Below are 16,329 nucleotides of genomic sequence, written 5' to 3'. Positions count from 1 at the left end.
AGATTTCAGTCCAGATTGAAATTTAATCCATTTACCTGTGGGACAGTCTAGGTTGATGTCTGTTTATGAAGAGGTGTGGAACAACTGAATCCACATGAAGAACTGATTGGAAAACCTTCCAGACTTCTACTCATGGGGAGAAAGTGCTTTTCTTTGTGAGTCTTGGCTTCATTGCCCGTTCAAGAAAAGTGCTCTGTCATTGGTGCCATTGGGAGGGCTGAATGAGGCCATGTGTGAGCAGGGACTTAGGACAGTGTTGGCACATAACAGTATCCTTCATAACTGGGTTGGAAAGTAAAGGGACTGGGGATTTGAGATAATGAAATTTTTAGAAAGACCATGAAATAGAACAATACAGAGACTGCCATGGGAGTGAAACACAGGAGGCGTCAAGGAAGGCCTGGGCGGTGAGGGAATAATGATCTGAGACACTCCAATGATAAAAAGAAGCTGCTCATGCAAAGATTTTGGTGAATGATTTGCAATTGAAAAGAAGGGCAATTTCAACACATGGTGGTAGGACCACTGGCAAGCTGCTTACAAAAGATGAAGTGAGGGGTTGGGGATTTAGCTCAGTGGTAGAGCGCTTGCCTAGCAAGTACAAGGCCCTGGGTTCGGTCCTCAGCGCTGGGAAAAAAAACAAAAAACAAAAAACAAAACGAAGTGACTGGTAATACGGAAACATCAACTCAAAATGTAAAAGACCTGAATGTAAAAGGTAACACTGCGGAACTCTGGGAAGAAAGCCCAAGGGGAAATCATTATGATCTTGGGTTGGTCCATAGGCTTTAGCTAAGACATGAAAAGCACAAGCAACAAATAAAAGAATATGTGAAAAGTGGTTCACCAGAATAATTTTTAAATCTGTGCTGTCAACCAATGCTGTTCAAAAAGTAAAATATTTGAAATCATTTATCTGATAAGGGACATATTTCTAGAGTCTATAGAGGATGCAATAAAAGATAACCAGTTTCTGGAGATGGGCAAAGGAGTTTCTTCAAAGAGGATACACGAAGGTTACCTGAAAAGATGCTCCATGCTTTTGGAGGCCCACAGCTCTGCCTTTCACTCCCTGTACTAGTCTTTCAAGTACAGCTCTGCGTCATAAACTTGCTGTGTCATGTGACTGTGTGGCCTATGTCACACATCCCTATTTCTCATGGTTTTTAATATTGAAAGAAAGGAGGCTAGAGAGATGACTCAGTGGTTAACAGCTTTTGTAGAGAACCTGAATCCAGTTCCCAACACCCACATCAAGCAGTTCACAACTGCCTGTAACTCCAGATCCAGGGTGTTCTGATGCCTCCAGCCTCCACTGACACTTGAACATACCTATACACGGACACACACACACACACACACACACACACACACATATACATAATTAAAAATAATGTATAAAAATAAATTCAAAATCTGGGTGGGGTGAACATACCTCCCAGCACTCAGGAGGCAGAAACAGGCAGATCTCTGTGAGACTGAGGCCAACCTGATCTATATAGGGAGTTGCAGGCCAGCTGGGAGACCCTGTTTCAAAATTAATTAATTAAAAAGATGAGTGTGTTCTATAGCTAAAAGCAGAACGTGAGTCACTAAAGTAGAAAAGGAAGCCTGATTAATTATTTATGAAAATATGTAAATTTTATGTAATACCGAAATAAACCCAGGCATCAGAGGTGTATTCCCAGCACTTCGATAAATTATCCAGACAGTTTATGCGTATACTCTAGATAACAGCAAAGAGCATACTGACCCTCAGAGGGCAGGGCCTGCAGGGTGGGGCTGTGACAAGAGTTGTGCATCAGACATCTTTGCAGTTGTTTGTCCTGTGTTCTGTTTTCTCTCAAAATGATGGCCACAGGGGTTTGCTGTCTCATCCTGACAGGAAGGCTCTCACCGTCCCTCATCAAGGGTGAGAACCAGCCTCTTGCAGAGATGGCTGACCCCTACCTTTGCTCTCAAGGTCCCTCCACACCCGTCCAGGGGAGGAAGCTGTGTTTCCTGAGAAGTTTATTGATGACATGCTTGCCAAGTCCTGTGACGTGGGTTGGACTCCTCCTGGCCTCCCCACCCAGCACAGGAAAGTGCCTGTGCGGTATTTACGTTATCTGGGCTTCCAAAGGGTCCTGCTTTAGTCACTAGCAAAAGCTGAAGTGGCAGCCACCCAGAGTGGGCATATAAATAAGGAGTCTTCTGACTGGGACAGGCTGTGGGAACTACACAGGAACCTCTCAGAAGTTCACCTCTGTGGCAGCCAGGATTCCCTTGTTGCTCTGACGTCTTCAGAGGGTCTTGCTACAAAGAGCTCTAGCCCATTCTTTCCCTTCTTTTAGTTTCTGGCCCAAATGGACCTTTGTCATGACTCTCAGAGTCCAGGGAGGAAGGATCAGCCTTTGCCGAACAGGGAGCCCCCAAAAGCTACGATGCAGCTCAGATGTGTGGTTTGTAAATGACAAATGCACATGCATTTTATGATTCTTTACAGCCTGTGGGTGGAAAGTAACAGCAGCCAAGAGGTCCTGGTTGCCTACTGAGCGTGGCTGCCACGTAGAGTTGATCCTCAATATTTACATGGCATTAGTTCCAGCACACACACACACACACACACACACACACACACACACACACAAAACAGATACCAAAATCCAAATGCTCAAGTTCCTTGTATAAAATGACATAGATTTCATATAATCTATACAGTCCTCCCATGTACTTAAAATTATCTCTAAATGACTTGTAATACAAAATTCAATTGCAAATTCTATGTAAATAGGTGCTTTTCTATATTGCTTAGAGAATATGACCAAAAGAAGTCTGATTATATTCTGTATAGACATAATTTTTCTTTTGAGACAGGGTCTCCCTGTAGCTCCAGCAGACCCAGAACTCCCTATGTACAGGCTAGCCTTGGTCTCAGAGTGATCCACCTGTCTGTACCTCCTGAGTGCTAGGATTAAAGGTACATGCCATCACATCTGGCTATATAAACAATTTTTTTTAAGTTTTTGATCTGCAGTTGGTTGAATCCAGGAATATAGAGCTTTTGGGTATGGAGGGTGTGGCTGTATTTACAAACACACACACACAGTTCACGCATACATATGTGTGTATATTCCTTCTAAGACTTCTCTAAGGTAGATGGTATTGTTTCTATTTTACATATGAACAAGCTGGGACTTAGAGAGATCATAGTGGCCGTGTTGGAGGGATGCCCCAATGTCTGATGCTTTCCACGCCACCTCTGTAAAGGCTCGTGTTTTACAGATGGTAGAGGGGACAAAGGGGACTCTACATCCTTTCCATTTCACCAGCTCAGCTTACTCTGTTCCTGGAAACACATGGCCTGCTAGCCATTCAGAGTTACCTTTTGGTTTATTTAATAGGTTGGAAAAAGTTCATGTGTGCATCTTTTTTCTTTTTCGCAGTGCCCCTCCACTCACTGAAAAAGAAGTCGAGGTAAGTGACTCGAAGACTTTATGAAAGTGACTAGGCTTATGCAAAACATTCCTTCCTCTAGTCTGTGGCCCTGACATTTTTACACAAGGGTGAGACCTAGTGACCATAGCGTAGCATAGTGTCAATATTTGTCTCCAGCCCAACTGAACTGCTGAGATGTCCACTCCTCCTTCTATTCATGGAGGGTTTTGACAAATCTAGTCAGAGGCAAGAAGGCATTTGGAAATTCCACCTTCCTTCAAAGACTGTCAGTGTATGGGTTTGAGATACAAAGTCAACCGAAGGTAGAATTGCATCAAACTTATTTCAGGTTTGGTCAGATTTGAAGCTTCAGACTTTGGTCTGGAGGGAAAGGGTGCTTGTTGCCTGAGAGTTTCAGCTGCAAGGTCACTCAATGGACAACATGGTGGCTGATGGCCCAACTTCCCCCAGTTTGACCCCGACTCCCCTGGGGCCGCCTTGTCCCAATGCTAAGTGATAAATGGGCTGAAAGGAACTTGCCTTTCATTTGGCAAAGGGCTAGATGGAAAAGAAGCTAGCCTATAAGAGGTGAGACCAGATGAGCAAAGATGGACAGATGAGCAAAGAGTGGACCAGATGAGCAAAGATGGACAGCATGACATGCCTACCACAGACAGTAGCCAAGATCTTGAACCAGACATTGTTATGCTTACTCTAACACACTCACAGCCCTCCATGCAGCTGACCTCTGTAGAGGAGGTGGAACAGGAATTAAAACAGACAAGAAAGCTGAGTCATTACATACCCAGAACTTATCAAAACCTTTGGACACAAGTGTTCCAACTCAGTTCATGACCCTTCATGTTAGGCATAGAAAGCTAAGCATTGAGCATCACCAACTTGACTGAGGCTGGGTAGGAGAGACAGTCCTCACCACCAGGCTGTGAATTCGAAGCCTGCTCTGACTTCTTTGGAGATTGGCCGTGGGCAGTTTATTTAATGCCAGATCCTGCCCGTAGGTGTATGCTAGCATAGTCAGCTGTCAGCATGGTGGAAGTAAAACGGACTTTGGAATTAGATAGTCTTGGGTTGTGCCCTTGCTCTCCTACTCCTGTGTGAAAAAGTTAATGATATCTTTGACTTCAGACTCTGACTGTAAAATGAATGTAACAATCCTTACCCCAGAGGGCTGCTGTGGGGTTAAATAAAGCCAAGTTCATAAAACTCACAGCAGTGCTGGCAAAACCAGACGATCAACAAGCAGCCATTCTCAGCATTGCCATCATCATCTAGGGGTCAGTTCTTGTCTGGAGATGACTGCCATCAGCCATTATATGGACGTCAGAAGCTCAGGCAAAGTCAGGAACCACAGAGTATAAATCTGTCCCAGTGAGACATCTCCAGGCAATGCAGGGCTGAGGACCTCAGTTCGATCCCTGGGTCCCATGGTGGAAGGAAGGAAACGACTCTGTGAAATTGTCCTCTGACCTCTACATGTGTGCTGTAACACTTGCACAGCTGCACTCAGCTCTCTCTCTCTCTCTCTCTCTCTCTCTCTCTCTCTCTCTCTCTCACACACACACACACACACACAGAGGAAAGAAAGAAATCTATTCCCATCATTTCCACTTGCCTCAAGCAACAGATGAAGGCTATGGAATTGAAGACACTTCCCTCCCTCCCTCCCTCCCTCCCTCCCTTCCTCCCTCCTTCCCTCCCTCGAGTTCATTTGTCTATCTGTCCTCAGTAGTTCACTATTTTAGAAATTCCATGTCTGATCAGTACCACCTTTAAAAAATTTAATTCCTAGATGCCACGTTGCATTTTGGGGCTGGAGAATATTTATTCCAAAAAGCTTATCTTAACAGAATCATACTTAGCCATGTTTAATCTCCTGGCAGCTACTTAAAACTGCTATTGACATAGCATTTGCAAGTAGACTCAAAGCTGGTTGAAGTTTGCTTTAAATCAACAGGCTTCATCTCAAATGGGACTTCTTTAAATCAGGTTTCATAAAAATCTCCCAAATCCCCCCACACAATAAATCCCTGTAATAAATCCAAACTGCTTACACAACCAGCTGCTCTCGCCTAAGTTTATCTCAACCCAAACACAGGAGCTCGTTTTCTTGATTCAGGGAAAGGCAGAATGTTATTGTCTGATTGTTGTATTTTGTCCTCTGGTCCTGTGAGAGACTTAGCCTGGACCCCAGATTGCTACCTCTCCATTTGTGTGTGCTTTACTGTGAAGGGAGTTTCACTTGTATGTGGAGGCCCCAGTGAGTAGTTTTAAGGATTGTGTAAGTGATCAAGCAAGAAATCTACCTGCAGCCTTGTGCCCGGCAGTAACTCCTCCCAGCACCTCTACCACACTCTTGTTCCCAACAGAACGTGTTTGTACAACTGTCGTTGGCCTTTAGAAATGACAGCTACACCTTGGAGTCTAGAATTAACCAGGCTGAAAGGGAACGCAACCTGACAGAAGAGAACACTGAGAAGGAACTGGAAAACTTCAAAGCTTCCATTACGGTAATGGAAGGCCCTGGTTTAAGGAATCCTACTAAGAAGCACTGTCTTCAAGGGCTATGCCAACTGTGTCACACTTTTCTGGAGTCTTCCTCAAAGGGCAAGGAAGAGCTGAAGCAGGGATCCTGAGGGTTTGGCTGTGAGCCGAGTCTCAGACCTCTTGAAAGCTCCTTAGAAGGGGGTTGGTTGGCCTGTGTATGACTGGCCAGCCAGCCAGAGTCCTGACTCTGGGCTTCTCCAGTCCCTAGAAGACACTGTGACTTGGGTCCTGTAGCAACTTCTCCACGACTTGTCTCATAAGAGCCATGCCCGGTTGGTATCTTAGTCAGCTCAGAGTGCTATAACAAAGTGTCATTGGTTGGGTGGTTTAAACACCAAACATTTATTTCTCATAGTTCTAGAGACTGGAAATCCATGGTCAGATTCTAGTGTGACATGGTGGAAAGAGGGAAGAGAATTCCCTGGGGCCCCTTGAGATCTCTACTCTAGTGATCTAAGCTCTTCCCAAGAGCCCACCCTCTTAACACCAGCACATTGGGAGCACGTGCACACACGGAGGAATACTCTGCAGACCCTGGGTGACTGACACCCCTTGTCATCCTCAGTCCTCAGCATCCATCTGGCACCACTGTGAGCACCGGGAGACCTATCAGAAGCTGCTGGAAGACATCGCAGTCCTGCACCGTCTGGCCGCCCGCCTCTCCAGCCGGGCTGAAGTGGTGGGGGCTGTCCGCCAGGTGAGCCCCAACAGCACCCAGTCTGGCATTGCTCTAACTGTAGTACTTAGTACCATGACTCAAATAGGGACAAGAGATACCACCCAGGAATGACTGGCTCTAGGCCAGGCGTGCTATGCAGGTTGCTGGAATGTTGCATTATTTTTGGTGGCTCACTAAATCCTCAAGGTAGTCCCTGGGAAAACTTTTCTGTGGACAAGTAAATTTGAGGAAAACTATGTACTACCCCCCTCTCTTGGAGCTGTGTAAGTGTATCGACTTATAGAAGTCCCGAATAAAAAAATGCCTATTTAACATTTCCTATGTATTTTCTAAATGTATGTGACTGGGGAAATCCCTCCCTCTTTACTGGTCTCACAAAATACCCACTGAACTTTTCCAGAACCGGTAGTGGGCAAAGCTTTAGGGAAAACTGCATTGCTTCATTAATCCAGCTGGTAACCCTTTAAAGTCGCTGTTCTAGTTTGCTTTCAATTGCCATGGTCAAAACACTCTGACCAATACCAACTTGGGGAGGAAAGGGTTTATATAGCTTACATCTCCCAAGTCAGTTCATCACATCCTGGGAGCCCAAGGTAGGAGGAACTCAGGGCAGGAATCTGAAGCAGGAACTGGAGCACAGGCCATGGCAGATTGTTCCTTACTGGCTTGCCTCCTGGCCCCTGCTCAACCTGCTTTCTTATACAACATAGGTGTACCTGCCCAGGGGTGGCACCACTCACAGTGGGCTGGGCCCTCCCACATCACTCAGTAATCAAGAAAATGCCCCGTAGACATGGCCACAGGCCAGTCCAATGGAGGAAATTCCCCAGTTGAGGCTCCCTCTTCCCAGGTGTCAAGTTGACACTAAAGCTATCCAGCACAGTAGTCATCCTTTTCTGATGAAGATGCAGGGTCTCAGACAGATAAGGATGAGCATCCCTAATCTGAAAACCAAAATATTCCAAACTTTTTGAGTGCTTCCATCATGTCACAAATAGAAGACAACTAATTTTCTGTGACATGACACAGCCAAAATGCATTAAAAAATATTGTTAAGCATTATCTTTGGGCCATGTGTATAACATGCACATGGACTGTAAATCAACTCCATGTTTAGACTTGGGTCCTATTCCCAAGATACCTTGCAATGTCTATGCAAGATTCCAAAACCTGAAAAAAAAATTATTCAGAACACTTTTAGTTCTGAGCTTTTCAGGTCAGGGCTCCTGATGCTATTCTAGCACTAGAGAGTGGCAGAGCTGGGGCATAGGGCCAGGTCCCCACCCCACCCCCCGCAAACCCATGGCCACTTTTAAGTCCTGAAGCACATAGAACTCCATCCCCCATTAGCCATGTGACCTTGGACTTGTTGCAAATCTCTCCATACTTCAGGGTCCTGGACTGTAAACCAGGGCTGCTCTGGTGTCTGCCACATAGAATTGTGATACATATAAGGCACTCAGAGGATGTTATAATATTGCTGTTACCATACCCCATAGCACTGCTTGTGAGAGAGGATGTTCTTGGGAATGGCCCTGGATGCCACCTGTGAGATGAAAGCCAGCCAAGCCACTGGGCCGACCCACCCTGGTGTCCTTCTGGAGAAAGAGCATCTGACTCAGCAGTGTGACCCAGGAAGTAGCCCAGCTGGGATCATCAACACAGAGAGGATGTTAGGGAAGTGGCGGGTCTCAGTCCCACATGGCTGTGGGGACCTTTAGAGGGAAATCAGTGGGGCAATCCCTCTGAGGACAGACAGGACCTGAGTCTGGTCTTCTTGGGGACCCAAGGAGGTACACACAAAGAAAACACCCCACTGTGTGTAGGCCTTCCAAATCTGTTGTCCCCGTGTTATTCATTCCTTCTTTGCCTCTCTTCCTTTATTTTTACCTATTTATTTTTGAGACGGTATATCTCTACATAGCCCTGACTAGCCTTGAACTCACAATCTTCCTGCCTCAGCCACCTGAGTGCTGGGATACAGACACGCACCAGTAGCCTGGCTTGCATCCACCTTGAACTGGTTCCCTGCCCTGTCTTCTGCATCTCAGTGCTTGCCTTCTTTGGTTAGCTTAGACCCCTTCCACATCTGTGCCCGTTGCTCTTACTGCCACCCATCCCCCTCTCTCCAATCCTGTCTCCATCCATGACCCAATTATCCCTTACTTTAACATAGTCAGTGGTTCTTCCTTTTCTGCCGAGTAAGCCCAAATTCCTTCATCTAACATTCTAGGTCCTTCCAAGCCCAATCCTAATATACCTGTTCTTGCAAGAAAAGCTGTGCACGTGCTGATTTTCACATAAAGCAAGGTGTCTGCACTATGCTGGCTTGCTGAAGTCTTTATATGTCCAGTGTCCTGGCACCATTTGTAACCTCTTTCACCCTCTAAAGGATTTTTATCTGGAGGATAAAGCCTTGTCTACATACTAGCCCTGTGAGGAGCTACCTCTGGACTCTTTGGAGTTCTGTGACTTCTGTTCTATGTCCATCCTGCCCATGTCCATCCCCACCCATTCATTGCCAGAAGAAACAAATCCCTTCTTCCTCTCACCTTCTGCAGCATGTGGCTGTGCTTTCCCCCTTCTCCCTGGACACAGGTACCTGAGTCCATCTGTCATCCCCATGCCATAGGCAGCAGACTTGAAAGGCAGATTCCCATCTGAGAGGTTTCTGTAGTCTCCATTTCCAGGTTTGAGCTTGGAGCAGACAGGTGTTGGTGGTGACTTTTTTCCAACTGCCCCTGAACCTCTGCTCTCTTTTCCTGCAGGAAAAGCGCATGTCAAAGGCAACAGAGGTGATGATGCAGTACGTGGAGAATCTAAAGAGGACGTATGAGAAGGACCACGCAGAGCTCATGGAGTTTAAGAAACTCGCAAACCAGAATTCAAGCCGCACTTGTGGCCCTTCTGGTAAGGAACTAAGCTTCTGCCCTCGTCTTGGTCCTGTGAGGTGAGCTCCCAATGGTTTTCAGCTAGGGCCAGAGAGATCGGGACAGCCTGATCTGGTTGGGCAAAGCTTCCCCTGCCCAGTGCCACTCACAGGACCCTTGCAGCAGCTGCTCCAGTAAGCTTGGGAACCTGGAATCAGAAAATCTAAATGGCACAAAGTGACCTCCCAACTCCTGGCACAGTTAACCAGACTCTGATGGCAGTTACCAAGCCCACTTTGTGACAGTGACCCCAGATCCAATATGCTCTGGGATCCCCTTTGGGGCATCATATACTAAGAAATTTGGGCTTTATTCTGGAAACCATTAGGGATCCAAACAAGGATTTTCATCAGGGGAATGGCGTGACTATGTTCACAGTTGAGTCAGTGAACATTATCAGGCTGTCCCATGAAGGTCTATTGCAACAGTCTAGAGGAGGGATGGAGTCTGAGCCATAGGGGTGGAATGTGAGGCCAGAGAACTGAACTGTCGCTGAGATAAATAGAAGGTGCATGGGCAAGACACACATTTTGGTGCTTTTTTCCTTTAATATTAAAGTTCTATGCAAATTGGTATAGGTGGGCTGAGAAGGGCCCACCTGATTCTGCTCGAGGGAGCCAAGGAAGTATATACAGAAGGAGATCATCTCTGCAGGGTTTTGAAGTAAAAATAGGAGTATGCAGTCAAGAGGACAGGGTCATCCCAAGTGGAGGAAGCAGCCTAGGCAAGGTGTGGACGAGGGGGAGGAGACAGTGTGTTGTGGTTGCAGTGTGGGGTAACTGTGTCCGGCTGGCAGGCCAAGGCTACCTGTCAGGCCATGCTAGCAACTTAACCTTTGTCCTGCAGGCACAGGGTGAGTTGGTCGTTGGTGAGTATGTCACATGACATGACAAAATTTTATTTTTGGATCAGCCGACTTCAGCATGCACAGAGCAGCAGCAGAAGGTCAAAGCTGAAGTAGGCAGGGATAAAAACGAAGGTTCGTGCTCAGCCCAGGAGGGAAATGACAGTGCTTTGGACGGGAATCTCTTCCCTGGGTGCTGGCAGGATTTGGGGTCTGGCTGGGGAGGGTGGCTAGCTGGAGAAAACAGACCTTGTCACATCAGGAATCCCTGTGGAATGCAAACATCCGTGTTACCAAGAGCAGGAGGAGAGAACGTATAACGGATGGAGAAGCTTTATAAACAGGAGGTTTCACAAGTTTCCTGGGGAATATCAGTGACATGTCCCAGAGTCCAAAGGCAGTGTACACATGCTTGGGGCTGTCTGCTTTGGATCTCACGAGCCAAGCTCCTGACCCACAGGCATCTGGGCCTCTAACAAACTGCTTTTGGCTGTGTTCAAGTACAAATGGGGAGTCAGTGCCAAGGAAATCCTAGGACGTGGGTTCTGCAATGATTTCCGTACAAGGTTCAAGTCTCCTACAAACCAACTTATGAAAAATTTATGGGATGAAAGCAAACATGCTTATAATCCTAGCACTTGGGAGCCTAAGGTAGGAGGGCTGTGAGTTTGAGGCCAGCCTGGGCTATAGAACAAGAACCTGTCTAAAACAAAAACCAAAAAAACTTTTATGAGATGATCAGTTACCCACAAATGTCAGTCATTCATCTTACAGACATTTATTGAGCACTTTTGGTATGACTTACATGACATTTGGAATTAAAGGGCACATAGCCCCAGTCCCAAGGACTTCTAACCTGTAGGAGGCCAGAGCAGTGTAGCCAGAGCCACAGCAGAAGTGAGCAGGCTTCTTGGGCCCGGGGCATGGCTTCATTGATAAAGTGCCTGCTACAAAAGCAGGAGTGCCCAAGTTCAGGTTCCCAGCTCCCATGTAGGAAAGCCAGGCACAGCAGCAGTCACCCGTAACCCCGTAACCCCAGTCACGGAGCTCAGTGACTAGCTAGTCTAGATGAATTGCTGAACTCCAGGTTCAGTGAGAGACTTAGTCTCAAAAAATAAGTTGGAGAGCAATAGAGGAAGATACTCAGTATTGACCATTGGCCCTCTACACGCACACACACATGCACACAGCCATGTACATATGAGACTTCTGGACTAGTCTGACAAGTATACCTCTCACCACTCATCAAAAATGCTTCTTTTTGCAACAGATGGGGACTATTATAAAGTTTTATAACTGGTCAGATGCAGAGAATAAGTGTCTGTGAAATACCCAGCCCTCAGTGATACATCTACAATGGAACCTCTACACCTAAGTGAAACACAGTTTGACAGGGCGTAGAAAGAATGCTAGTGCATCTCTCAACCCTCATCAGTGAAGCTTCCTCATGCAACAGATGATTAACACAGAAAGCCACAACTGGCCAAACTGTAGAGAATGAGCCTGCAGAGTGCATGTCCCTGAATAGGACTCCTATATTAAACTTTTACCACCCAAGGCTCAAGGACCATTGAAGAAGAGATGATGGAGGACCACCGGGAAACAGAGTTTTCTGGGTGGCTGGGACCTTGTTCATATGAACCTACATCAATGGTGATAGCATGCACAAGATCCATGCAAGCTCAAACCAGACAAAAACCCAGCATAGAACTAGACAAATGGGTAAGAAGCTCCAACCTTAGCTGTGGAACTCTTGGCAGCTGATCACTGCTGGGTGAGGAAGCATTGGTCTTCTTTAAGGGAATACACTAGATGGGTTGACCAGGGTCCAGTGGATGCAATCACGCCGAGGGACACTTGGGGGCACAAACTTGACTCAATAGGCCTTAACATAAATGACAGAATGCATGAAATCTGATGGGGGGCTATGGGGGGTTAAATATGATCAAGATGTAGTATGTGAAATGCATAAGAATTCAATAAAAAATTTAAAGGTACTGAGAGAGAGAGAGAGAGAGAGAGAGAGAGAGAGAGAGAGAGAGAGAAAACAAATGGATTGGGGGGCACTCTGTAAAGTCCTACAATCCAGTCTGGGAGCTGGGAAAATGCTTGCAATGGAAAGGAAACTGAGGAGTCTTGAGTGGTGAATTAAAGGCTGGAGATATTTGGCTCACACTTCAGTTGTTTTTCCAAGCTCTACCTCCACTTGGACTGGTACAGAGAGACCAGCACCCTTAGCAGTCATCTGTGAGATATACTGTGACCATTCTCTATAGTGTTTTTTAAAGCCTTTCCATGACTTCTGGCTCTGTCTATAACTGAGGCTTTCAAGACTATAGTGAAATGAAATAGCCCCCTAAATTTTTTAAATGATGCTTATTTTAAAAAAGAACATTTTTGAACATGCAACATGCTAATTATCTGCATTTTGGATCGATTCCTTTGGACAGATTTCTAGAAATATAAATACCACTTCAAATAAGGGGGACTCTATGTGGTGAGGAAGGGGACCAGTGGGAGATGGACAGGAAGCATAGTGAGGTGGGAAGGTATGAGCAAAGCTCAATGATACATGCATGAAAATGTCATAATATGATACATTTTGTGTGCAATCTAAAAATCTAATAAAAATAAAAGTACTAGCTCAGGGAATAAATAGATAGATTAGATAGATAGATAGATAGATAGATAGATAGATAGATAGATAGAGACAGATAGATGATAGAGTACTTAAAGCACTTTATTTTCAAATAATTCACTGATAATTAAGTGGGTTACAATGACACTCAATTCTTTGTACCATTGAGCACCAATTTTGTGCTTTCTTCTAAAATTTATGATTTCATAGATGTAAATTGTTTTATCTCATAGCATAAATTTGTAGTTTTGTGCTTTTCTGTGTATTGATTAAACATTTACATGTCTACTTTTGTAAATTCTCCTACTCATGAGAATGGAAGTCATTAATTTATTTGAACCCCTCACATATAGAGAATATTTTCTGGCTTTGCTCTTTTGGGTGACTAGAAAACTTTAAAAATCCTTTTACCAAAATGCTTAAAAATTCTCTGTTGGACAAATAAAACAAGCCGTCTAAAAGAATAGCTGAATCCACAAGAAAGGAAATGAAATCAGAAACAAGGAGAACTGAAACCGGGCTGCCCTGCAGTGTGCCTGGGGGCAGAGCTGCCTGGGTTATCTGCAACTATTCTGTTCGCCTTCAGCACTATCAAGAGAGGTCTTGAACCCTGGTGGCACACTCAACACAGAATCCTATAGAAAGCTGAGGCCTTCCAGGGCCTGTATTTTGCCATAGAATCTGAACAAGAAAATATCAGCAGAGAAACAAATAAGGAAGCTTGCCTGTTTCATCCTGTATTCTGGAAGGAAAAAATACTTTCTCCTTCCTCATAGGAAAAATACATGACAGCGGTGGTGATGCAATACATGGAGAATCTGAAAGAACAGCAGGATAGTGTCTCTAGGAACATGGTCAGCCACTCCAGAGAGACACACCCTGCACCCAGGACACACAGAGGCCTTCACAGAGCCTTGCTGAAGACAAGTTCACAGTGTAAAATACACAGGAGAATAATCTAAGTCCATCATGAACAAGAACCATTAGACTCACCAAACTATAGGATTTCACCCTAAGAATATCAGATAGTCAAACAATTAGAATTTTTAAAGACACATTTAAAATTAGCAGAGGGGCTGGAGAGATGGCTCAGCGGTTAAGAGCGTGCACTGCTCTTCCATGTTGGGAAGCTCACAAGAGCCTCTATCTCCAACTCCAGGGTATGTGACATTTCTGGCCTTCATGAACAGCAGCGCATGTATGCACACGCATGCACGCGCGCACACACGTGCATAATTAAAAGTTATAAAAATAAATCTTAAAAATGATAGAGATATAAAAGGATGAATGGAAAATACCAGATCAAATAATAGTTAGCAAAAAAGAAATGGAACTCCTCAAAATGAGAATTAGAGTCAGGGAAGAAAACTCAGCAGATATGGTAGATGAGATGTCGCAATAGTCCAGATCTCCTTCTGTCCCACTTCCCAACCCCTTGAAGATGGGCTAGGTGTTGTGGTGGGCTTTGTGATTGAACTGTACTACCTTGACCCAGATCCCTTAGGAACTAGTGTGCACTCCATCCTGAGTTTCTTCCTCCTGATCTGATGAGCACCACTGTTTCAGAAAACTAAAAGGGTCATTTCAACTAAAAGATAGATCTGATATAGTTATCCCAAATCTAGTTCAGAAGGTAGCAGTGATTAAGGCATGGGATGTAGAGTGAGAAAGTCTGTGGCCCATTTGTTAGGTGGTCCTTACAGAGGACATTAGACACAGAAAATCTTCAAAGAAATAACCTAGGATCCTCCAGAGCTAACAAAAGGCTGGAATCACTGAATTTGAAGTATACTGAATTCCTAGAAAAGAATGAAAACCACAAGAGATGGAAACTTCAGGAATGATAAAGTAGGGGTGGAGAGAGGGCTCAGTGTATAAAACACTTGCTGTGCCAAGCATGAGGACCTAAATCCAGATTCCTGACACCCATTGCATGGCAGTACACCCTGTAACTCCAATACTGGGCAGGCTGAGGCAGGCGGTTCACACCTGTAACTCCAATACTGGGCAGGCTGAGGCAGGCGGTTCACACCTGTAACTCCAATACTGGGCAGGCTGAGGCAGGCGGATCCTAGGGCTTCTTTGGCCAGCCAGTCTAGCCAAAGCAGCACGATCCAGGTTCACTGAAAAACTCAAAAAATAAGATGGACAGCAATAAAAGAAGACACCCAGTGCTGACCCCTGGCCTACACTAGTATGCAAACACACGTGTACGTGCACCACACACACACACACACACACACACACACACGCGCGCGCATCCATGCATCACACACACAGAAAAGAAAAAGATATGATCATAAAAAGCAATGAGATGACAGTGTAAAAATGAATGACAATTCTTTTTTTAAAAAATATTTTATTTATTAGTTTTTTATGTGTATGCATGTATTGCCTGCATGTAGGAAGTGCACTCATGTCGTGCAATGCCCGGAGAAGACAGAAGAGGCTGTTGGATCCCCGGGAACTGGAGTTACAGACAGTTGTTAGCTGCCATGTGGGTGCTGGAATTCGAACCCTAGTCTTCTGCGAGAATAGTCAGTGTTCTTAACCACTGAGCCATCTCTCCAGCCCCAATGAATGACAATTCTTAAAAGCTATGATGGCACCTGAGGACAATATTGCTCCTTCGAAGAACTGAGGGAAAAATAACATGATCATGCAAGATTGAGATACAAGAACCTTTCCTTTTGTACGTTCTTGATGGGAGAACAGCTAAGGAAGGCAGTTGGGGGAGAAATAAAACTGAGTTCAAAGAGCAAGATGTAAGGAAGAGTGGTGATCAGAGGTGCTTGTCAGCATGTGGGCGGGACCAAACAAGCATCCCAGTCATAGCTGACTGCATGGATGATGAATAATTTGGGAATATAAAACAAGGTGAAATGAATATGGTGACAGGGTCTCCCTGTAGCCCCAGCTGGCCTGGAACTCACTATGTAGACCAGGCTGGCCTCGAATTCACAGAGATCCACCTGCCTCTGCCTCCCAAGTGCTGGGATTAAAGGCATGTGCCACACCCAGCTGACCAAAAATATTGTTAAGATTGGAGGGAATTCTTGTTTTGAATTCTGTTTAGGAAAAGACTGGAGATCTGATTACATTTAAATGTGGAGAAGGTAAGTTCAGAAGTTGAAGTCCTATCTTAGAGGTTAGAGCTAGAATAGAGAATTTCTCAGCCAATGTGTAGAGTTGGAAAGAAGTTAGGAAAAAAAATAATAAATGAATAAATCAAGGTAAATAAAAGCTACAAAATAAG

The 16,329-nt window shown here is 45.0% G+C and overlaps 1 protein-coding gene across 7 annotated transcripts in view; it reads left to right on the top strand.

The window, feature by feature from the left end:
• Nucleotides 1–16,329, top strand: part of Mrvi1 (murine retrovirus integration site 1 homolog) — a 168,794-nt gene that overhangs the window by 104,547 nt on the left and 47,918 nt on the right. For all 7 annotated transcript variants that reach the window (XM_017803291.2, XM_017803292.2, XM_017803290.2 and 4 more), the window contains 4 exons: nucleotides 3,426–3,456; nucleotides 5,805–5,945; nucleotides 6,548–6,679; nucleotides 9,430–9,571. In XM_017803291.2, coding sequence (XP_017658780.1) covers nucleotides 3,426–3,456; nucleotides 5,805–5,945; nucleotides 6,548–6,679; nucleotides 9,430–9,571 — 446 coding nt within the window. The remainder of the gene's footprint in view (nucleotides 1–3,425; nucleotides 3,457–5,804; nucleotides 5,946–6,547; nucleotides 6,680–9,429; nucleotides 9,572–16,329) is intronic.

The sequence above is a fragment of the Nannospalax galili genome, unplaced genomic scaffold (assembly GCF_000622305.1).
Source record: "Nannospalax galili isolate Female #2095 unplaced genomic scaffold, S.galili_v1.0 scaffold44, whole genome shotgun sequence".
NCBI classification, from domain to species: Eukaryota; Metazoa; Chordata; class Mammalia; order Rodentia; family Spalacidae; genus Nannospalax; species Nannospalax galili.
The sequence above is the reverse complement of the archived record's forward strand: the minus strand, read 5'-3'. Positions and strand labels throughout refer to the sequence as shown.